Source organism: Carassius gibelio, chromosome A7, assembly GCF_023724105.1.
Source record: "Carassius gibelio isolate Cgi1373 ecotype wild population from Czech Republic chromosome A7, carGib1.2-hapl.c, whole genome shotgun sequence".
In the NCBI taxonomy this organism is placed as follows: Eukaryota; Metazoa; Chordata; class Actinopteri; order Cypriniformes; family Cyprinidae; genus Carassius; species Carassius gibelio.
The window spans coordinates 813,000-836,999 of NC_068377.1; the positions used below are offsets into that span (position 1 = coordinate 813,000).

Consider the following 24,000-nt stretch of genomic DNA (forward strand, 5'->3'; position numbering starts at 1 on the left):
CACTTACATTTTTTAATAGAATTCATTTATAACAAATGGAACTTGTGTCAGCAAAGTACAGAAGGACGGCTTCTCGTACAGATGTGTCTTTTCACCAATGTCATCTAAGTATGAAAATAAAAAGCACTCCATTCATTCAGAAAAAAAAAAAAAAAAATCCAATCAAATTAAAAAAAACAGTTTACATTTACAACTAATCAGAGGTAATTTCATGAATCTTTTTTTAACAAGCCATTTTTTCTTTACAATTGAATTGAATTAATCTCAGTCTATGCATCCAGATGTGAGAGTAACATCACATGTACGTTTGCGCTCGTGACGCTTCAGTCTTTCAACGGGGAAGAAGTGACACTTCAAAATCACCTGCTAAAGATGCTTTTATTTTTTTCCGCAACCAATTTGCTTTTCCATTTTCTTAATCTTTTTTTTTTTCCTTTCTCTCTTATTACTTGGGTAGTCTCTTTCTTGTGTTATTTACATACACACCAAGTGAAGTCTGAAGGAGATTGGTACAGTCGGGTTCAAGTAAAATCCGTAATGGGTGCGGAATCAGTAGGGCAGTGCATAGAGATAAAGAGATACAAAGTGCAATTCTTCTTACTCGCCCCCACTGCAGTTGAACTCATGCATATCAAATTAGATCCAGAACAGGGAAAGAAAAGCCGTCATGGAGCACATTGAAGCACTGAACACTAGGTGGTGCTGACAGTTACGCAACGACTGCCTGTTGCTCGACATGTGATGATAAAAACATCCGACATTAACAACAGAAATAATCAAAAACCATTAACCGCTTCATCAATTCGAAACAAGAAAAGGGGAAAAAGCATCTGGAATGCACATCCACAAAGCCAGTGAGGTTCAAGTGTTGAATCATAATATTCTAGCACAAAATAAAATACTTAGTAGCTAATCGCCAAGAGCTTTGCAGGATTTTCAGGGTCTTTCTTTATTTTGGCATTTATGTGACACCGTTTTCTGCCATTTATGACTGAAATCAACAGGGAATTTGACGCTAAAGCTTGTTCTTTAAAAGACGTAATTAATTTGTCTCAGTGCTGTTTGGAAACTCTAATGCTAACTATATAAAAAATGAATTAACAGTATCGGGCCTGAGGGTTAACAAACACTTTCTTTTTCATACCTTTGTCATTTTTTTTCTTTCTCTGAGCCAAATTAAGGCCACAGAAAATTAAACAGTAATGATGGAATTACGTATTTGCATATATAATTTCATAGACTATAAATCCGTACGCATGGGAAATCAATCGATAAATACTCGTATATGAACTACTTAAACTATACACGTCGTTAAATGAATATCGTAGAAAAGAACAGGCATAAATATAAGGCACTCTAAATGCAAAAGAATGAACACGTGGACGTCTTTGTACCTGTGGCCTAACGGATGCACGACGATGACCTTTGACCCATGAGCACATGAACATGACGACGATCGCCCCGCCTTCGTTAAACCAACGCAAATCGAACCCTCCGGCCGTAAAACTTCTAGTTATTGCACAAGAAAAGATGTGTGTCCATACGTCCAGCTGATGTGCATTCCAGCGGAAAACCCACCATCATTCCCATATATTATATCATCTATATAGCTATATTTTGTGAATATACATTTCGATGTTATATAAATAAAAAATTTATTCATCTCTCTCTCTCTCTGCTCGTGGAAGAACTGAGATATCTTCTAACCTTTATACTCCGCCCACCCCATGATTCAGCGTGTGTTTCAAACAAAACGCCACAAACCACCAGCAAAACGATGAATGAAGGAGGGACATCAGGAGATCAGAAAAAAACAACAACAAAAAACATGAGAAATACGGTCAGGCTACGCTGATTTCTGTCATAAAACAGAGGAAAACAAAAGCTGGTGTGTGTTATCGGTGTGGTTTTTCCAGACGTCTGATTGCGTGTCGTAGTTATTACTTCAGCTCTGTTTAGTCTTCTTTAATGATGGCGATGATGATGACGACAAGGATGATGATGATGGTGGTGGTCGTGATGAAGTCTCCTCTCTTCATCAGTGATATATCTCCTCGTATTGATTGTGGAACAAAACAAATTCTCTTTACACCGTGTCTCGAGCTCCCCATCTCACAGCGTCTGAGTTCGTTGACTCCTTTATGATTCATGAATCCTCGAAGCAGCGATTATTCCGCACGTCCGCAGTCTAGATTCACCTGTCCGAAATTATTATTATTATCATTATTACTATTTATTTATTCATACTTTTTGAAAATCAGATTGGGGTGATTTTTCTTGGTCCACCTGGATATTTGTCTTTTTATTGTCGTTTGTAAGTATTTCTAGGTTTACGTTGCACATCCAACATGGAATCGAAGAGTTTAAGTTCTTTTCACAAGCAGGTATTTATGGCTCAGAAGAATTAAATGACCGCTGGATGTCCGATGGCCGATCCGTCTCCCTGACAGTGTGATGAAGATCTTATGTTGCATAGTGGTCGAAGCTCCCGAGATACTCCAACCCAGCTCTGTAACAAAACTGGTACTGATCCTGAGAGACGGAGACAGAGACAGAGAGACGGGTCAGATCTGTGTCATTTATCTTAAACCTGCACAAATACTCATCTAGATGTTTTACTGGGGATTTAATACAAACTTTAATACGTGTAGAACATTATTCATAAAGGTTTCAGGGTTGATGGTAACAGAATGGAAAGTCATTCTTCCACATACACAGTCTACAGAAGAACGAAATGTTGTTTCTGATCTACCAAGGTGCAAAGACTCTGACAAAATAAGTATACACGAGTGCTCATGACAATAGGGATCAGAAATTAACAGTGTTGGGGGTAACGCATTACAAGTAACACGAGTTACGTAATCAGATTACTTTTTTTTTCCTCAAGTAACTAGTAAAGTAACACATTACTTTTTAATTTACAAGAGAATATCGGAGTTATTTTTTCAAATAAGTTATGCAAGTTATGCATTAATTCATCTCACTCACAAAAAAAAAAAAAAAAAAAAAAAAAACAGATTCAGTATTCCTCAAAATAAATAAAATAATGCAACTCAGAATATGACGCAAACCTGCAATAATTAAATGTTAAACACAAATATCCTTGATGTATTTAATCCCATTCTATAAACCAATGTCTTTGCTTCTGACCTTCGATGATTCAGTTCAACCATACTAATGAACAAAAGTTACTTTTTTCTTCTGCATTCTACTTTATGGCTGTAAATTTACTTTCTCTTCAGCATGAGGTTTATTCATTTCATTTTTGGTGTGAAAAGGCTTTTATACTTGCCAAAAATAAAACTTTTTTTGTTTAAAAACAAACAAGCAAGCACTGTCCAGATTTAAAAAGTAACACAAAAGTAACGTAACATTACTTTACATAAAAAGTAACAAAGTATCGTAATTAGTAAACACAATATTGTAATGCATTACTTTTAAGAGTAACTTCCCCCAACACTGGACATACAATAAATATAACAAGGCAGAAGTGTTAAATGAGGTAGAAATGTGACATTGTAGGAATGTAGGAAATGTTAGTGTTTAAGAATAAAGTGATTGTGCACTATTGAGTTGGCCTTCTTTCCTGTAGACATGGGGTAGGAAGGCAGTTTATGATGGGAGTAGGATGCTGGGTGGTATCAGCTTATTCAGTATTCTGATCCTGGGGGAAAAAGCTGTTCTGATGCTGCATAGTCTTCTGCCTGATGGCAGAGGGTCAAACAGATGGTGGGAGGGGCTGAGATTAATCTTGCACAATGGCATAGGCTCTGCGTACACACTGTGCCTGTTAGATGTCCTGGATCGAGGGGAGGGAGACCCTTATGATCCTCTCAGCTGTCCTAACTATGCACTGGGGGGTCTTGCATTCTGCTGTTTTGCAGTTTCCGAACCACACAGTGATGCAGCTGGCCAGGACGTTCTCCACATTTCCTCTGTAGAAGATGGTGAGGATGGGTGGTGGGAGGCTGGCTCTCCTCAGCTTCCGCAGGAAGTGAAGATGTTGTTGCACCTTCTTCACAGTGGAGTTAGTGTTGATGGACCAAGTGAGGTCATCAGAAAAGTGCACACCAAGAAACTTGGTGCTCCTGACTCTCTATACTCAGCGATCTCTTTCGTCTTGTCCACACTGAGAGAAAGATTTCTGCTGTAGCACCATCTCATCAGTTGTTCCACGTCCTCTCTGTATGGTGTTTGGTTATCATTGTTGATGAGTCCCACAACTGTCGTTCCATCCATTTATGACGTTGGCTTCTGACTTCTGGCTGTGCAGTCGTGTGTGAGCAGTGTGAACAACAGTGGACTGAGAACAGAGCCTTGAGGGACACCTGTGCTTAAAATGATGCTGCCTGATGTTCTGCCACCCATGTGCACTGACTGTGGTCTCTCTGTCAACAAGTCTATAATCCAGCTGCAGAGTGGCATGTTGAGACCCAGAAGAGAGAGTTTACTCACTAGTTATTGTGGAATGATTGTACTGAATGCTGAGCTAAAGTCAATGAAAAGCATTCGGACATATACGTTTCTTGTGTCCAGATGTGAAAAGACAGAGTGCAGAGTGTAGGAGATAGCATCATCTGTAGAGCAGTTGGGGCAATATGCAAATTGTAGAGGGTCTAATGAAGAGGGTAAAGTGGAGTGGATGTGTTTTTTGACCAGATGTTCAAAGCACTTCATTGTGATGGGAGTCAGCTCTACAGGGCAATAATAATTAAGACATGACACCATTGATTTCTTAGGGACTGCTCCTCAGAAGTGGGCATGAATTTAAGTGCCTGTGTGCAGAGCTTCAAACTGTGAATAGAAGTCATTCAAAAGTCAGGGAGGTGCGTCTCACTGTTGTTGGCATGTGGTGCAATTTTATAATTTGTTAGGGCCTGGATGCCCTGCCACATGTTTCTGTCGTCCTAAGTATCACAGAAGTGTTTGTTAATTTTCTGTGCATACTGGCGTTTTGCTTTCATGATGTTTTTGGAAAGCTGAGCTCTTGCTGACCTGAGAGGCCCTTCCTCCCACAGTCTGAAGGCAGCATCAGGAGTAATGGAATATGATTATACTATTTTGGGGGATTAAGCCGTAACGTTTGTGCATATTTACCAAAAATATTTAGACTGCTGTTTTTCATACAAACACCTAGAAATCATACAGTAGTTACATTTTTACCATGGCATTGAGGTACTGTATGTTTTAACTGTGGTTATCGTTATCTAACTGTACATTACTATGGAAGACCAATGGTATATATGTATATATTTAGTTAGATAATAAATATGTGGATATAACAGGAAGCTGAGAGAAGAGAAAATATGTGAAGAAATACATGCATTTATCCATAAGTATATGACAGGTTGTAAAAATGAACAATTCCAATTACATTTTTGTTATCATTCTTATTACGTCAATGCAATACTTTAAAGACAATTTGGAGTAACTTGCACTGATGAGTCGCTCACAATAGGAGCAGCAGCATCAGTTCAGAAAGCAACGCAGTGAAGTGAACTTCATGATGATAATCTAGCTTCCTAAATGAAGCCGTATTTAGGCACAAAGAAAGCATGGCTTTTGAAACACAATCTCTTGAAACACAGTCGAGGTGTAACGTGACATATTTCTGAGTGTCTTTATGGATTTCTCTGTGAATTCACGGATGCATGGCTCCTCTCATCTCCAAAGCAACACATCAATCCGCCGGCCTGCGATGCTAAGGGTCGCACGGATCTAATGCTGTGCTTCTGTGTCGCGTGTCTGCGAGGTGAAGAGCAGGGATTGTGTTGAGCCAAGCGTGAGATTCGAGCCTCATCACCTCGCCGTCCGCATTGATCGCAGAAAATAATTTCCCCCATTGACGCTGGGAAAGGCCATTGTGCGGGTTAGCTGTGAAATTGCTTATCTGAACCAATTTGCATGGCTAACCAGAAGGGTTTGTCGTTATAAATGAGAACGAGCATTTGCGGGCCGAACAAAGCCGAGCGTCCGTTCGTTTTGTCACAAACTCTTCATCGGGAGGACGTCTGAAAGCCTGATCACTAACCTGACCTGGACGTTATTAGCTGTAATGTGCTGTTTTAATCTGTGTTTTACATCCTGACTGAAGTGAAGAAGTGTGAACGGATACATACTTCAGTCTGGACCATCGCCGGCCGCTGTGTTCTCAACATCTTGACCGTCTGGAAGATGTCCACCACTCCTTCATAGCGCATGCGCTCCAGAACGATGCTGAGTGTGATGAAGACGCCCGTCCTGCCCACGCCAGCACTGCAGATCAATCACAACACAACCTGTCAGCTGGAGCTGCCAAACAACACACCTCAACATCTGAACTAATCTGACTCTATCTCATCTGGATGTGAAGCGCCGCATTTATAATATTTGTGCTAAATTAAGTTAAGCCCGGACACTGCAGGCAAAACCATTGCAATTTCAAGCACTGGTCAATTTTGAGACTATTTTGCTTCATATCATGTATTCTATCAGGATTAGTGGAAAGAAAACATCCAACATACACATTTATTATTTTGCATCTGTAGATTTCAATTACATTTCCAATCCATATCTAGTTTTTTCTCCACTTCAGCAGCACTTTCACACACCAAAACTTTTTACTGAGTGGTTTGTTCATATATCATTCACACTGTTTTATACAACATTTTACTCCTAGAAACATGGTCAAATGTGTATGTTTCTGTCTGCTGACAGTATTTTCTGATTCATGCAGTGATAAAAGGAGAAATACAACATCTCCTCAGTAAAAACCTTTATCTTTAACATGTCAAAAAAATCAAACAAGAATTCTGAGCCTGGATTTATCTAGAGTTCCCATCTATACTCCGGGAATGTATACAGATTAGTGCATATTTAATTGAATATTATATATATATATATATATATATATATATATATATATATATATATATATATATATATATATATATATATATATATATATATATATAGTTCACTTTTACAAATCTGCATATTTCTGCTTAAAAATATGGGGCAATTGTTACTTTAATCTAAAAAAAAAAAAGTGCAGAATTGCTTATAGAAAATGCAAATACATTCTCTGGCAGCAGGTGGCACTTTTGGAATGGCAGAAATATAGTGGCTTCGCTGGTAATGGGGATGTTTAAGCTTTTTGAAGTTTAATCACAAAGCTACATATCAATTCTTGCCATTCTGTTCCTAAATTTAAGACCTCTTGAATCATAATTTAGACTTTCTTGTATCATTTAAGACTTCTTATGGCCTTAAATCTGATACAGACCTCTGGGGAGGTGGGAATGGCTGCTGTGCCCTTCTTTAACTCCACGGTGCGACTGTGTGTGACCGTTGTGATTTAATGTGCTGAATGTCATTTTTCTAACTATCTCCGATATCAAAATCAGTGCGACACACTTTGCAAAAGGCGTGGCTATTGTCTATATGGCTTTGAGATATTAAATTGCCTTCCATCCAGCTGTTTTCTGGGAGTCTTCTACTCCCATTTCTGCCAGTGATGCTTGATTCAGCATCCCGCGTCATTACCTGCGCAGATATCGACAGCGTTACTGGGTCGTAGGCTGCCAGCTTGAGGTCACAAATGGTTTAAATGTGTATGATGTGTCGATGTGTGAGTGAGATGCGCTGGGAACTGGACAACCCTGGAATAATATATTGAGGTGAACTGAAACAGGAAATGGGAGTGAGCTGCTCAGCCTTCAGAAAATGATGATTATGAAGTTTATAAAGTATTAAGTGTTATATGAGCTGTTTAAAGATACATTCATTTTAAACAAATGTTCTATTTACAGTTTAAAAACAACACTGTGATTTTCTAGCAATACAAAAAATTAATGCTGAATTATTGCTTTTGGACAATATTTAGTTGACAGAACAAAAGACAAGCGTTTCATCACATTCATGAACAGTGTCCGTTCTGTTTTCCTCGCACAGACTCGTGTCTTTCTTACCTACAGTGGACCGATATGGGTCCGTCCTGACCAAACTGCTCTTTTGTTTTATGCACTTGGCCGATGAAGTCGATGAAGCCTTCCCCTGATTTTGGCACACCTTGTTCTGGCCAGTCTGTGAACTGGAACTGTCTGACGGTCCGTGACTGTCCGTCCTGAAAGAGAGCGAGAGAGATTCACACCAGAGACAGATGCTGCGCTTGTCAAACCCATGACGAGAACATGACGCTCCTGAACCAGTCTGAGAAGCTCAAGAAACAACAATAATCAAGAAACCTCATGTTGCTACTAAACTGATGCCTCAGCGCCAGCAAGATACAGTACTGTTCAAACGTTTGGGCTCAGGAAGATTTCATTTGTTTGAGAGAATTCAATACTTTTATTCAGCAGGGATGCATTCGATTGACCAAAAGTGTCAGTAAAGACATCAATACTGTTATAGAAGATTTCTATTTCAAATAAATGCTGTTCTTCTGAACTTTCTGTTCATCTGTGAATCCTGAAAAATAAAATGCATCACAGTTTCCACAGAAATATTGAGCAGCACAACTGTGTTCAGCACTGATAATAATCTTCATGTTTCTTGAGCAGTAAATGATCATATTATTCTGATTTCTGAAGATCATGTGACACTGAAGACTGGAGGAATGATGCTGAAAATACAGCGGAGCATCACAGAAATACTTTACACTTTAACACAGATTCATATAGAAATAAAGGCAGCCTTGGTGAACAGAAGAGACTTTCAAAAATATATATTAAAAAAATGTTTTTGAAGAGCAGCATACGGTTAGGGCAGAAAGGAAAGGAAAAGTATCACATTTGGTGATAGCTGGTATTTAAAGGGTTTACCATGGTAAGTTTAATAACGGTCTCAGCTCGGTGGTTTTGGGTGTTTTTCTGTTTTGAGCTCCAGCCGCCCACAGCTCAGAAGCGTGTCGTTTCACCTGAGTGTGTGTGTGTGTGTGTGTGTGTGAATCCAGACACTAATTCCTCTGATGTGGGCGGCTGAAAAGCTCCTGACGAGAAGCTCAGAGAGTTTGCATTTCTTTAGTGATTTTGTATATAACCCAGATAAGAGACGTGAGAGAGAGAGAGAGAGAGAGAGAGAGAGAGAGAGAAAAAGAGAGAGAGAGAGAGAGAGAGAGAGAAAAAGAGAGAGAGAGAGAGAGAGAGAGAGAAGAGAGAAAGAGAGAGAGAGAGCGAGAGATAACCGCAGGAATGTGTGAGTGTTTATCAGAATAAATGCTGTGATGGAATTAGAGGCCTGTGAGCTCTACTCAGACTGAATATAAACTATAATACACAAATCCCAGGTCCAGGCTCTGGAGTCTCACCCGTGCGTCCGTCACTTTAAACTCTCTCAGGATGTACTGCGGCATGTTGTATTCGGCCATCGGATCCACCACAAAGTACTGATATCTGGCTGAACGCTCTGCTGGCCAGTACTGATGGCACTTCTCCTGATGGACACACACACACAATACATCAGTCATGTGACTGCCAAAATACAACCAGAATGCATCAGAACAAATACCAGCCCTGGGAGGAACCTTCGTTAACACTGGCGTCTGAGCAAAGGGAAGAATGAATAAAACAAGCACCAAATCTGTTTGAAAGAAAATCAGACCGCTGTTTCCTCAACAGTGACTCATGGGTTCAGGAAGTTTGAGGACATTTCTTGGTGTTCTTTCAAAATCTGGATTTCACATTCAGCCACAGCCAGAAAAGTATCAACTTAAATCTGCTAAATGATTTTGATGAATCAAAATTCTATTCAAAATCCTGGAAACATTGAATTGAACGCAAATTAAATCTAAAAACATGGATGATTTTGAAAAAGTAAGGTTTACAGACAAATATGAGATTGAATGAAAAAAAAGGGGGCAACATTTTGAATTTGGGCTTTTGAATTAGTCTACAGAGTTCATATGTAAATATTCTTAATACAAAGTGTAAATTTACTTTTAAAATGACAAAAAGACAAATCTGAAAAGATAACTGGAGCATATTTGATAAGAAAATACTATTTCTGTCACCCTACTGCAAAATTTCATATTTAATTCAAATGCAATTTCTGATTAAAATTTATTTCTATAGAACTTTTCAACGCACTTTCTTCAGCAATACATACATAAATAAAAGGATATAAAAGTGGCATAATCTACCACAGAACACCACAGTTTAGGCCTTTTTTATCTTCAATCTTATATTTAAATGTATTATTACTATTATTATTATTATTGTTATTATTATTATTATTATTATTATTATTATTATTTATGGCAAATAGTGTTGTCCTGTTGTAAGCACACCGAGTCTGACTGAGAGGCACTCACTCTGCCCATCTCTCTGAGTTTGGTCAGCATCACGACGATGGTGGAGTTGTGTTCCCACAGCATCCTCCAGAAGTCTTCTGTGGTTTCGGCTAAAGGACCCTGCGTGGCGATGTAGGCCTTCTGTTGCCTGACACACAGCGAGAGACACACATTTATCTTCACGCTCAAACACACGCAGACGGACGGATCCGGGCTCTTCTGCTCACCTGTATCCGTCGATGAAGCTGGCGTTGATGTAGTCGGAGCCCTCGACTCCTCTGATTGGCTGCAGACTGACGCGTGTGGACTCGTAGGGCATGATGTTAACCAGTCTGTTTTTGAATTTGTTGCAGGGCAGATTGGCACTGATGAACCGTGAGGTGTGAGCTTTTGTGTTCGCTAACCGCTGCAAGAAACATATCATTACAGAAAATGTCATCATTAAGCAAAAGGTTGTCTAGACATGTTGATATCGACTTGAAAACTGAAGAAGTTGAAAGTTTGAAGGCCTTGTGAATATTTGGACAGTCAGTTGGTCAGAGACAGACAGACAGATGGATGGATGTTACTGTTAAACCCGAATAAACACACACACACACACACACAACATGGGATGGATGTTTAATGTGTTTAACCATCTTGAACTTGGTCTTGAAAACAAGAATGAGAGGCAAATGTGGTTTACGGTGAAAAAAGCGAGCGCGGGAATGGTTAGCGCTAGCGTGAGAACGGCACAGGGGTCTCTGAGTTCCTGCAGGAGAAACCACAGGCCCACACTGTCTCTGCGGCGCAGTAAAGTGAGCCTGTGGTGGGCCTGAGACGGCCAGACTCCGGCAGCCAAGCCACAGCAGTGGGGTCGACTGCAGGGATCTCATGATGTGGCGTGACATTCGATCACCTCCTACTCTCAGTAAATAGATTTCTGTTTGACAAACGGCAGGCCGAATACAATGCATCGGTGTCAAATAACAGAAGAGAGAGGAGCAGCTTCCTGTGGCCAAGCCAGCAGTTCTGCTGGAGTCACTCCAGGAGGAGGAGCCAGAGCTCGCGGTCGGACGTCTGTAAACATGTGACATGATCGCAGTGTTTCAGGCCCCTTCTGTTCAGATGGAGTTTGATCAAGAGTTCCCATAATCACAGGAGTCATTGGGACACTAGACAGATCAACTCAACTAGGTAAAACACTGCACCATTTGAACACCCTCTCTTTGCTAGTAGTGATTGGAAGGGGAACTCTTTTTTGAGGAATTCATCTGTGCTGGATGTCTTTAGATCACGGGGGACACCGAAGCCTTATCCTAGTATTATCCAAGCCAAACCCTACGTGTCTTCCACGATCGGACATATCGATAGATATATGGTCAAGGTTTGGTCAAGTAGTGATTTAGTAGGTTTAGGGTTCTCGGGTCTCTTCACTTAGACTCAAGATTGATTCAGTATATTTGTACAAGTATTAGCTATTGGTTTTGAAATTATAGGGACAAACAGATGTCAACAAACCCAACTCCCACTAACATCCGTCTTACCTTAAACTCCAGCTCCATGCCGGTGACGTTCTCTCCGGACTCGATCTGCGTGAGTTTCTGGATGTAGGCGTATAGGTTCCTGGCGGGAACCTCGGTGGTGCCGCAGGTGACGGCCTCCTGGAGCGCGTCGTGAATGAAGACATACTGGTCCTCCGTTTGGACCATATAGTTCCTCTGAGCACGCATGAGCGTCACGTGACCGTAGATGTCCACCGTCTTCTCGTGTTTGATTCGCTCCAGCATGGCGTCGATGACGATGAAGCAGCCGGTCCGACCCACGCCGGCACTGTCACACAACAGACAAGAGAAACGAGGGAAAAAGTTTGGTGAAGTTTGTGTTCAGGCACTTTTCTTACGTGCATACTATCTGTGAAATCAATGGGACTCTCTTTGCATTTCTGTCTTGAACGTGGAACAGTCAAACAGTTTTTAATGACAGAGATTCTGGAGTGGATGATGCTGTTCTTGATCGGCGTACACCTGTGCTCGCTATCAGAGTAAAACAACCCCTCCATTTAGCCTCTCACCCTCTCTAACCTCCATCTACAGACTCAAAAAGCCTCCATCTACTTTCCACTTTCCATCACTTTGAAGAGGCCAAAGCTTTGTTAACTTCCTGAAGCGCAGCCACTGACGTCAACCACAGGCACTTCTCCATCAAACACCTGAGATCAGAGCCCTTCATTAAGACCAGAGCTCCACAAATGCTCACATTAGTGCTCTTCCTGCACGAAGACGTGAGTGAGAGAGATTTCTTTATCAATGAGGCACTTGAGCCAATGAACACCAGCTCTACCTCACACAGAACTGCCACTGACATGCATTTATCTCCAAAAACCCATTTTGAGCTCAGACAGCAAAATGATTTCACTCTTTTAGGCTGAAAGTTCCTAGTGAGTCTGAAGGTCATGATTAGCTGGTGCAGGTGTGTTTAATTGGGGTTTGAGCTAAACTCTGCTGGACCGTGGCCCTCCAGAAAGCAACATCACATGCAGAGATAAGTCAAGTCACCTTTATTCATATAGCGCTTTAAACAAAACAGATTGCGTCAAAGCAACTGAACAACTTTCATTAGGAGAACAGTGTGTCAATAATGCAAAATGATAGTTAAAGGCAGTTCATCATTGAATTCAGTGATGTCATCTCTGTTCAGTTAAATAGTGTCTGTGCATTTATTTGCAATCAAGTCAATGATATCGCTGTAGATGAAGTGACCCCAACTAAGCAAGCCAGAGGCGACAGCGGCAAGGAACCGAATATCCATCGAATGGAGAAAATAAAACAAACCCACAATGCACTGCAGCAATCATGAATCCATCCATTCACATTTACAGACAATGTTGTGTGGAGCTGCATGTCTTTGTGTTTGGGTCGTGGTGGAAACCAAAGCCTCATCCAAGTACTAACCAAGTCATGCTGTGCTTCGCTTCCACGATCAGTAGAGTTCAATCTAAATAAAAAGGACTGTTTTACTAATTACTTGTGTTGCACATTGTTCATCAACTGAATATTTTTTTTTTCCAAGACCGGGGAAAGTCATGGAAATTAATCAAATCTTGGATCTCAATTTGCATTTTTGATTATTATTATTTAAATATTATACTTTCTTTATATATCATGTTTTCAAACTTTAGTGTTCTTAAATGGGGGTCGTCTTCTTTGTGTAAAGTCTGTCCTTTAAACGGTTTGAACTGAAGGCTTGAATTGTTTTCAGGACAAAAGCATTTTTCTTAAATGTCAGAGCTGTCACATTTTTACTGGGGAATGCTGTCACATGCTTGAATTATAATGTTTTAATTACCATTTTTATTTGCAATAATTGTTTGGTATGACTTTTGTTCATAACTATTTACTCTTTTTTTTTTCCTGTAATTGTTTGGCGTTTCAAGATGGGATGCTGTCACCAGGGCTGTTTCTAGGTGAGTTCGGTGTTGGTCTAGGGCACTACCAGCTGAAGGGACACCGCTGAGCCTCATTCTGGCACTACACTGCAACATTTTAACAGGGTTGTAATAAAGAGTGACACAGTCATCCTGAAATATGACTGCCGCCCTCACTAGATTGCCCAACATCATTGGGCTAGAGTATTGTCAATCTGACGATGCCTGTATGCCACTGGATCACAGCGCTGTCGATTGCTGCCTGATTGTTGCATGCAAAGTTTGTATTTGGAGCGCTCAACACCATTAGATCAATGGGCTCTGTCAGTGCTTTGGCAAGACAAGTCTTTTTTTTTTTTCAATTCCAATTTAAAATATTGGTACAGTAAATAAAGTGCAGAGTTGATAAATCACGTTCCGAGATTTGTGCAAAAGGTGTGCGTTTTTGAGCTAATGAATTGTTAAAGGATCAGTGTGCTGTAATATTCCCATATAAACTATGACAGCCAATTAAAAAATATTGGTATAGTACAATTAGCTAGTTCACAAGATCAATACATCCTTTATTAAAGCACTTTGTGGAGTTTGATGCATCCTTAAAGAGGTGTGGAAATGCAGAATCAATTAAATGACTTCTAACAGCACTTATTGGGAGCAGCATCATTCACAGAGGGCAGAGCTTCACATTATTTAAAGGATTAAGAAGCTGCATTGATTACTTTTCTGCCACTGTTCAGAAAAAAAATATGCAATAACTGACACTTCAAATCAATGTTACAAGCAACAACAACAAAACAATTGAATAAAGAAAAAAAAAATGAATAAATACAAAAAGGAAGCCGCTGATAATATCTAAACATGTATCCAAATCCAAATGTAATAAAATTAATTAATGTGTGATTTATGTGCGAATGATGTGCAACTTCTTGTACTAGTGATTGTTACATAGGGCTATACAGGCATCAGTGCTAACACAATGATATTAAAGCTGAAAAAAATGGCTAAATATTTATCTTAACAGTCAATTTACAAATAATGCATCCAGATTCATGGAGCTAACAATGGGCTGAATCTCCACAGATTAGTGCTGTTACTATGACAACCAATTTAAACCTGACGAGAAACTGGTGTCTGAAAATAATATATCATCTGGAGGAGCGCAAATAGGGATTTTGTCTAGGGTGTCAAATTGGCTTACGTGTTAAATGGACAATAATATGAGGGGGCAGTGATAGTGGAAACGTTTGGAGATGTTGTAACTGCCTACAAAACTTAAATCAAATCAACCACTGCTACTAGCAAGTCTTCATTTACTTTATGTAAAGTCAGTTTCTTTGTTTTGATTTTATGACGATGATGAGTTCTTGACAGGTTTCATGAGACACTCAGAAGACCTGTCTGTCCGTCCAGTGACGTCTCTGACATCCAATCATGTGCTTGGATGGACTTTGTCTTTTGTTGTGATGACGGCTGACTGTGTGCTCCTCGCCGGTGACCCGCGGGTTACAGCTGACAGCGGTGAACGCCCTCTTTACAGACGACATGGCCACAAACACACCCATGGTCAGCCGCTATCAGCATCGATCGCATGGCATCTGGAAGATCTTCAGACAGCATCGTGTGAATGCAATTTTCCTTCTGCACCAGGCAAACCGTTTAACAGCGATAAATGCAGGTGAATCCAGCGAGGTTAATTACCCACGAGCGCAGGAGGAGGAGCACATCATCCGCCGGCTTTTGTTTTTTCTGACAAACAGCACACATATAATCTCCTGCCCACACGTGACCCCACCGGCTTAAAACTTCCTCTGCTCTTGCCGAAGGATGTGTCAACTTTCTGACACCCGCCGCAAAATGAAAGAAATAATTTTTTAATGGTCAGATGGAGATGGTGTTTTCGTATGGATTAAAGTCTCGCTGTCGAGCCTTTATCTGATCTGAGCCGAAAGGAATTCAAAGTCTCTGTCCCAATGAATGATATTAATTCCCTTATTCAGCGCACACGCCGGCCAGACAGAAGAGGGGAAATAAGAATTTTTCAATTTCAAGCGCTCCCCTGGGAGCTCTAATTAACTGCCCTATGTGTGATTTTTAAGGGTTTACTAATCCTTGTTTTCTCTCTGGCAGTTTTCCGATGGAAGCTCGTGGCTTGTTGTTTTTGCATGCCTCTCTCTCGGATGTTTTTGTGCCGCTTTCGCTTAGAGGGGAATTTAACAGATGGTTTCGTATCCGTCTTTTTCATAAATGCAAGAGTACCTCATGTTCTGCCATGCATCAAAATCTCATAAAAGTGTTTTTAATACTTGGGATCAATCCATTATTTATTTATTTATACATTTTTTTGTAGTTTTCTACTTATATCATGACATTAGTTCTTTAATAAGGGCTCTAACGATAAATACAAAATCACTCAACACATCATTACAGCACCTGCCATCAACAAAAGACGTACACAGGACGTACACTATTTGCTTAAACTATTTTACATAACATTCATTCTTCAGGTAGAAACAAGGACATTTTTAAACTTAAACAAACAAAAGGCGAAAAGATGGATCTGAAAGAAGTCTTTTCTGTTCTCTAAGACGTGTTATTAATGATATAAATGTAAATACGTCAGACCTGCAGTGCACCACCATGGGTCCGGCGTCCAGCGGGTTGCAGGACTTGACCCTGCGCAGGAAGGCCAGGAACGGTGTGGGATGCTCCGGAACGCCGTGATCCGGCCACGCCGTGAACTGGAACTGCCGCACCTCTCGCTTCTCGCTGGAGCCGTTCTGAACGCAAGAGTGAAAAATGCTCTTCAAATACTACAGCCAGCCAGACATCATTATGTACTCACCCTCATGTTGTGTCAAACCTGCATGCAGCTGTTTTACCACAGAGCGATGGCTGACCGTGACATGAGGGCGAGTTAATGTGGACGAGCTGATGGTGTACCTTGTAGAGGGCAAGCGTCCGGACGCAGTATGTGGCCAGCTCCACCGTGTCCAGCAGCGTGACCTGAATGAGTCCGTACGTCTCTGTGCCTCTGTTGGGCCAGTACTGGTCACACTTCACCTGAAACACACACAAACACACGGATAAAGCCAGAGAAGGAGCGCTGCCTTTCCCATTTCCTGCTGACAAGCGGATTTCTCAACTCAGCAGTGAGTGACAGAAGCTATAATTACTATCTCCAGCGCTCTGTCGCAATCACATCACAGCCGGACGTCTCTACTATTATAGATGTGGGCTGCATTGTGAAACCAATAAAAGAGATGCTAAACATGAAGCCTCCAGGTTACCGCAGGAAACCCACATGCATCTCCAACTGGACTCATTCTGACAGCGTCTCCTTACCAAACGCCACAAACATGGGACAAAGACTGTAGTATGTGACTATGTATTTCAAATAATGTTAAAGAGGTTTATTTTTCACTAATTTATGTACTTATGCATTCTGTTGCAAGACGCAGTGTCCTTTCAGAGAGACTCCGCCCACACACTCTTCTGATTGGCTGTGTGGACAGAGTCTTGTGTTGTGTTTAGTGAGAACATGCCGAAAGCCAATCAAACCACAGGTCAGAGCGTGTCGTACCCTGGATCTCTCCTCCAGTTTGGTCATCATGACGATGTTTGCGCTCCGCTGCTCCCAGATCATCCTCCAGAAATCACCGAAGGTCTCTGGGAGCGCACCTTGAGTGGCGATGTAAGCGTTCTGCTTCCGGTAGCCATCGATGTAGTTTGAGTTGATGTAATCGCTGCCTGGAATCCCTGCCAACACACACAAAACACCCTGAGAACCAGACACTACACCTCCGTTTGAGCTCGCAGTTGAATTTGAGTATTTTTAAGATGTTGCTATTTGGATGTTAATGTATTCTGCTAGCTCAGTGCTGGGTGTTTTTTCACGCACTGGTCAATTTTGTGATTTTGGTCTATTTTGACCAAACTAAAGATAAAAACATCCAAAATACATATTTAAGTCTTTATTTTATTGCACTTCACCCATTAACATTTGTAGTTTTTACTTGCAAATTAAATTTAAAAAGTTTGTTTCTCCACTTCAGCAGCACTAAAATGAACTAATTATTTTTTTTTACATTTGTTTTACATTTTATTACTGTGAATAGGACCCGAGGGGCTACATTGGTGCCGTGACCCGGGTGGGAGTGAGGTTTAAGGGGGAAGTGTGTGTGTGTGAGTGTGTGTGTGTGTGTGTGTGTGTGTGTGTGTGTGTGTGTGTGTGTGAATTTCGAACTTAGTCTCATCCAATGTCGAGAAAAGTTTAAATATTAGCTCATATAAATTAGTGCATATTTACTAAGGTAAAGTCTTGCTCGGACATCAAAAGCACAAAACACTCAAACATAACAAAAATGTTTGCGTCTACATGAAAATGATTGGTCATAATGATTTTTGCTCATCATTCATATCAAAATCAAATCATTTAAAATGATAATATTTGGCAGACAAGGGTCTGAACACACTCTCATTCTTCATTATTCAGAGAGCTTTCTGCAAAACGGTCCTGAATCTTCATTTCATGCAGTATATATATTCTGTGATTTCCCTCTCTGTGAAAGAAACTGCAAGTGAAGACGTGTGAGAAATCTGGCTTGATTTGTGCTGTTAGACGTCTGACAGCGTGTCAGTGCTGCAGGACTCAGCTCACACATGCAGCGGCGAGATAAACTCATCCCAGCGCTCCCTCGCCCCCGCATCCGCTCTCTACATCCGTCTCCACTCCAGGTGAATTATTTTACTAAGAATTTATGAATAAATTAAAACTCCATGTTTTTCATTTTCTCCTTCATTCTGTGACTGACAGGATAGAAAGACAATTAATCCTGCCTTTCTTTCGTTCTGTTATAGACAAAAGAGGCCAAAATGAGACAGAGATATCAAAGAAATTAGGACTGAACATGAGTGTGTGTGTGTGTGTGTGTGTGTGAGAGAGGGGGAGAGAGAGAGAGAGAGAGAGAGAGAGAGAGAGAGAGAGAGAGAGAGAGAGAGAGAGAGAGAGAGAGAGAGAGAGAGAGAGAGAGAGAGACGCTGTTCCAGAAACTAGTGAGCCTCCTACATAAGGGTGTATTTCAAGACAGGATTACATGTATCCTTCACAGACAAAGCTAAATTTAATTTTCTTAATCTGCATTTTTCTTGTTGTCCAGTAAACAAACAAACAAACAAACAAAAAATTATATATATATATATATATATATATATATATATATATATATATATATATATATATATATATATATATATATATATAATTTATATATACTACATTAATAAATTAATAAACAAACAAACAAATAAATAAATAAATGTTAGAATTTCTCTGGAAACAGGCTATAATATCTACTTTACACAATATATTGTTTTAAGGATGTTTGCACATGTTTAATTGTTTAATTAAGTGGTGAGAAGTGGTGAGCGTACCATCGATGGCGGACAGCAGGACTCTGGAGTGATCGTAGGCGATGACGTTTGCGTATCTGTTCTTGGGTTTGTTGACCTCCAGGTTGGAGTGCTCCCAGGTGAACTGCTGACCGGGATCGATCGACTGAGGAGAAATGAGAATGAATACACAGCTCATCTTACAGCTGTATGCTAACTGTTGGCTCGGACTCAGCATACTCTGAGTGTCTCGCCAGTAATATCCATCTGAAATAGAAAGGCTCGTCCCGACCCGCGTGGCTATGATCAGCATTCACAGTCTGTATTAATAGAGCGCGACTGTAACGCGTCATTGAGCGAGAGCAGTTAGAAATAAACTCTGCTGCTGGGCGGAAACATGCTGCATCAACAACTTCTGCCGTGGAATACAGAAATACTGACCTGACGTTCACACTATCACAAGATGAATCGGTTCATGCACAAATACATATTCAGTTAGTTAATTTTTGAGATTATATAGTTATGATGAATATCTGCCATATCTTGTGTGTTCAATTGCCAGGGAACACATTAGGTAAAAAAAAAAAAAAAATAGCCTGAATGCAGTGTAAGTTGCTTTGGATAGAAGCATCTGCAAAATTCATAAATGTAATGTAAATGTAAAAAAAAAATAAAAAAATGCATGGATTGACAAAGTAACGAATAAATATACAAATGAAATGCATGAATGAAATTTAAAATTTAATTGAACAAAAGCATGAAATAACTAATGGAAATATGAAATAAATTAATAAAGTGAATCAATTAATGAATAAAGATTAAATGGAGTGAGAGAAATAAAGGGATCATTGAATGAATGAAGGAGTGAATGAATGAAGTGTGAGATTCCTGTGCATTCTTCAGGAAGTCAGACGACTGAAGCGTTCGGCGCTGAGCTTGTTTAAAACAGGTGTGGGTCTGAAAGAGCTTTTGTGCTCAATATGACCTCAGCGTCAGTCTTATGTGCCGCTTGCAATTTCTTCCCATTTACTTTAATAATGAAATTATTCAGTCTCCGCAGTGTCTTTTGAAAATGAAAAGATGATACGCATCTGCCTGCGAGCCCAGCTCTCTGCGTTGACAAATTTCAAATTACAGTTTTCAGAGGAGCGTTGAATGAATGAAAATTGGTCCCGTAAGCGAATAGGGGAAAGTAATGTCTTCATGCTTTGAATAGATTCTGAAGGATCACGCAGAGATGTGCTCCCTTTCAAACGGCGCTTTTGTCCACTGATGTGCCCTTTCAAACGAAAGCAGGCGACTGCAAACACATCGCAGCCCCACTTGGATAAATTATGCTCAGAAATAACAAAACGATAAATGCTGTGAGACTGTCAACAGCCGAAGCAGATATTTCACATTCGACACGTAGAGCTGAGAGAGGCGAGGAGACGCTGCTGTTTTAGCTGTAAAGCGTAACTCTACAATAAGCGAGCAGGCCTCCATATGAAGGGGTGTGAAATTGACAGCGGTGGTATTTTTCTGTCAGGGCGAGTCGCCGCGCCGCGCCATAAAGCTTCGCTAAAGATGACAAATCTCCAGTTAAGCCGCATCATTCTGCCCAAATCTGCTGGAACATGGCTCGTGAACTCGTCTGTTCATTGTGCTGCTAAAATGACTTTCTGTGCCCATGCAAAAGCGTCCTGGGATGACAATACCGTGTGTTTGAGCTCAGCTCTGGCAGGAGCTTTGGCCGAGCTCCACGTCTGACCTCATGCTCAGGATCTACATGGCCCAAAAACAGTCCATCACAGGAGCACTGACATCAGCGAACGGACTCATGGTTGGGCCCTGCGATCTCATCAGCGGAGATAAGGAGATTCCATCGAGAAACATCCGGCCTGACCTTTCCTACACCGGCGCAGTAGCTGACAGCCGATGAGATTTCATCGTGAGCACGACTGATAAGATCACAGACCCGTCGAATGACTGCGGAATCGCTTCTGCACAGGTTTATGAGTAATACTGCTGAGAAACATTCATGTGTCGCGCTTTAAATCTTTAGAATTCAAATTGAAAACCTACAGAGCCACTAAAAGAACATGGTGGTGGAAAAAAATGGCTGTGAGTGAAAAATGTTGGGATGGGAGGGGGAAAAAAATCAGATTTTGTGCATTCTCTCACAAAAAATATTTGTGTTCTCTCGCAAAAGCAGTTGAGTTCGGACAAACACTTCCTGTTTACGTTACAGCTTGTAGTGGTTCATATAGCTCCTTACGTTCACAATGGAGCGGTTCATAGAGTTTTGTTTTGAACTTTGAACTTTGAACTTGAGTGCATGCTCATCAAGACATGGATTGGGACATACTTCAACACTGGATGCGAAAATTTTGTATACACCTAATTAATAAAGCATACAAACGAGCAGAGTAGCCCAGAATATGAATATAACCTGCTAAATTTGATTTAAGCGAATTCGGTAAACATTTTATTAATAAATTGTACATGAAAGCAGGTAAGCCCAGAGACATTTTCCTCCCCTAAAGGAAATGCAGCTTACTATAGAAAATTTTACAGATATATTGTGTGTACATGCAAGCAGATAATCCCATATGAGCTGAATTGCGTGATAAACGTTTTCTTCCCCACAGAAAACTCTGGAAATGTAATCAAATTACTGACTACTCCTTTTAAAAGTAATCACAGTACTGTTCTGATTACTTTATTTCAAAAGTAATTATTAATTAGTTACATTACTAGTTACATTACTTTTTTTCTCTATGAAATTTGCGAAATCCCAGCATATGCATGCTTCCGATAACTATTTGTTATTAAAGCATCACTACTGACAGAACACTGTTATTTGTAACTAAAGCAAGCGGCTGCTCGTGCAGGGTTTATATGGTTTGGCAGAATGCAAGTAAATAGCGCTGAATTTATAATCTCTAAAAGACATCTCAGTTCATCGCAATATCACAAATCTCTGTTATAACACACTAAATATTTGCATAATTCATATTTCATAATGTCTACAATCCGTGTGTTATAATGAGAGGAAACGTGAACTCGCAAATGTCAGCACTGCATTGCTCAACGCTGCAAACACGTGTTATAGGCTATATAGAAACTCTGCTATTCGTATATATTATATATTAGTTCATTTTGCTTTTGTGCAATAAATGAATCATTTAGATATTTCTGTTTGTTTTACTGGAGTCCCGTGAATCATGTTATTCTGTTGAATCCCGCACACACACACACACACACACACACACACACACACACACACACACACACACACACACACGAGTCTCAGTCCTGCGCTGTTCTTTGTTGCGTCGGATCTCGCGAGAGAAGTCTCTAATCCACTGAATGCTCTTGACTCGTCAGTGCGTGTTCTACATCCTTTTACTATCTCTAGATTATAAAACACTGCATTCTGTCTGCAATGTAACACGTTAGTAACATATAGAGACCTCGGCTTGTAACTGTACTCTAATTACTATTTTGAAAATTATAATGGGCTAGATTACTCCGTTACTAAAAAGTAATCAAATCACAGTAACACGTTACTAAGTAAAGCATCTCTGCCAACACTGTATATGATTGGGTTATTAATCAATACCGATTCTCTGAATCATTTAAAGTTGCAGATTCGCTCAGTAGCGAAACACCAGTTGTTTGGAGACACACACCAGTTCTGTTGCAGATGCACTCTCAAAAATCAAAATATTCTATATTCTGACATATTAGTAATATTACAGCGACCAAAGAATTATGTTCAGCAGTTTTAATCATCATCAACCGAGCTATCTTGTTTATGTATGTAAGGCTGCTGGGCATAGCGTGATCTCGAAGGGTTGCCATGTCCATTATAAGCAATGTTTATTAAGCATCTTTGGGTTTGTTGTTTTTTGTTGTTGCATACATCCAAGAGGGGCACAGAATGGCTTTAAATAGCTTCAAATAAACTAAACAAAATAAAAATGTAACCTAGCATCATGTTACTCATTGTATTCTTTTAACAACAGTGTTTATTTTTTTAAGAATCCGAGGAGAAAGTTGGTAGAAAGCGTAAGTAATAGAAAACCGTGATCAAATGTCTAGAAGACATTATGTAAATTAATTGTTAATCCAAAAAGTAAATGTGTGTAAATGCTGTATAGTAATAATACCAATAATTATAATAATAATAATTATTATTATTTTAATATATAGCCATTCCTAGTTTGAAAATGATCAGCTTTGCTATAACAGCAGAAGTAGCAGAAATATCTCAGGGCACTTTCAAATATTTCTCTTTGACCATGGATCAGAGTCAGAAATGTAGAGAACAAAACCAGCATTTTTCATGCAGAAAGAAACAAAATGGTTGAGCATTACCTCATATTCCTGTGAAAACTTCAAGTTATCATTTGCTTTCAGGCATTCGATGTGATCAGCCAGCTCCATGACTGGGATGGGAGGGTGACTGGCCATCCCTGCAGACAGAGGACAGACAAAGAGTCCAGATGTTAGTGCTGACACACCAGAGCCTACATCGAGAGATGGGCATTATAGAGGATGGAGGATGTGAGGTTTGTTTGGCCTGTATGATTGAACGAAGCAGCCACATGCTTGAAGAGAATGGACACAGAGGCCGCACAGAGCATTCCTAATGAAGAGAAGAATGTTATTCGTCCGCAAGCGTTAACATGGCGAGAAACATGGTGGAAAGATGGAACAGAGTAGAACACTAGGGGCTGGATATTAAAGATTGAGCTGGCGATGAATCTAAAGGATGCAACATATCAAACCCCGCCTCCTGCGCTGGCGTGAGGCAAAGCGGCGTGAGGAGATGAACGCAGTCCAGAGAGGAAGTGAAGGAAATGAACAGACACAGTGGCATATGTAGAAACAAGAACAACTAACTTGACAAATGGAGGTTACTGGGGTAAACCGATGTGGCTGAACCTGCAAA

At 40.3% G+C, this 24,000-nt stretch overlaps 1 protein-coding gene across 40 annotated transcripts in view; it reads right to left on the reverse strand.

Moving 5' to 3' along the window:
* The window catches only part of LOC128017574 (receptor-type tyrosine-protein phosphatase delta), a 294,348-nt gene that overhangs the window by 9 nt on the left and 270,339 nt on the right, over nucleotides 1-24,000 (reverse strand). For 21 of the 40 annotated variants that reach the window (XM_052602980.1, XM_052602992.1, XM_052602991.1 and 18 more), the window contains 13 exons: nucleotides 23,952-23,993; nucleotides 23,424-23,521; nucleotides 19,104-19,227; nucleotides 17,254-17,429; nucleotides 16,614-16,733; nucleotides 16,296-16,450; nucleotides 11,794-12,079; nucleotides 10,495-10,673; nucleotides 10,289-10,415; nucleotides 9,287-9,412; nucleotides 7,950-8,104; nucleotides 6,120-6,255; nucleotides 1-2,532 (listed from right to left, as the gene is read on the reverse strand). The exon at nucleotides 1-2,532 is cut by the window's left edge and continues 9 nt beyond it. In XM_052602980.1, coding sequence (XP_052458940.1) covers nucleotides 2,464-2,532; nucleotides 6,120-6,255; nucleotides 7,950-8,104; nucleotides 9,287-9,412; nucleotides 10,289-10,415; nucleotides 10,495-10,673; nucleotides 11,794-12,079; nucleotides 16,296-16,450; nucleotides 16,614-16,733; nucleotides 17,254-17,429; nucleotides 19,104-19,227; nucleotides 23,424-23,521; nucleotides 23,952-23,993 — 1,793 coding nt within the window. In that variant the 3' untranslated portion in view covers nucleotides 1-2,463. The remainder of the gene's footprint in view (nucleotides 2,533-6,119; nucleotides 6,256-7,949; nucleotides 8,105-9,286; nucleotides 9,413-10,288; nucleotides 10,416-10,494; nucleotides 10,674-11,793; nucleotides 12,080-16,295; nucleotides 16,451-16,613; nucleotides 16,734-17,253; nucleotides 17,430-19,103; nucleotides 19,228-23,423; nucleotides 23,522-23,951; nucleotides 23,994-24,000) is intronic. The other 19 variants (XM_052603001.1, XM_052603013.1, XM_052603014.1 and 16 more) reach the window with 1 other exon arrangement.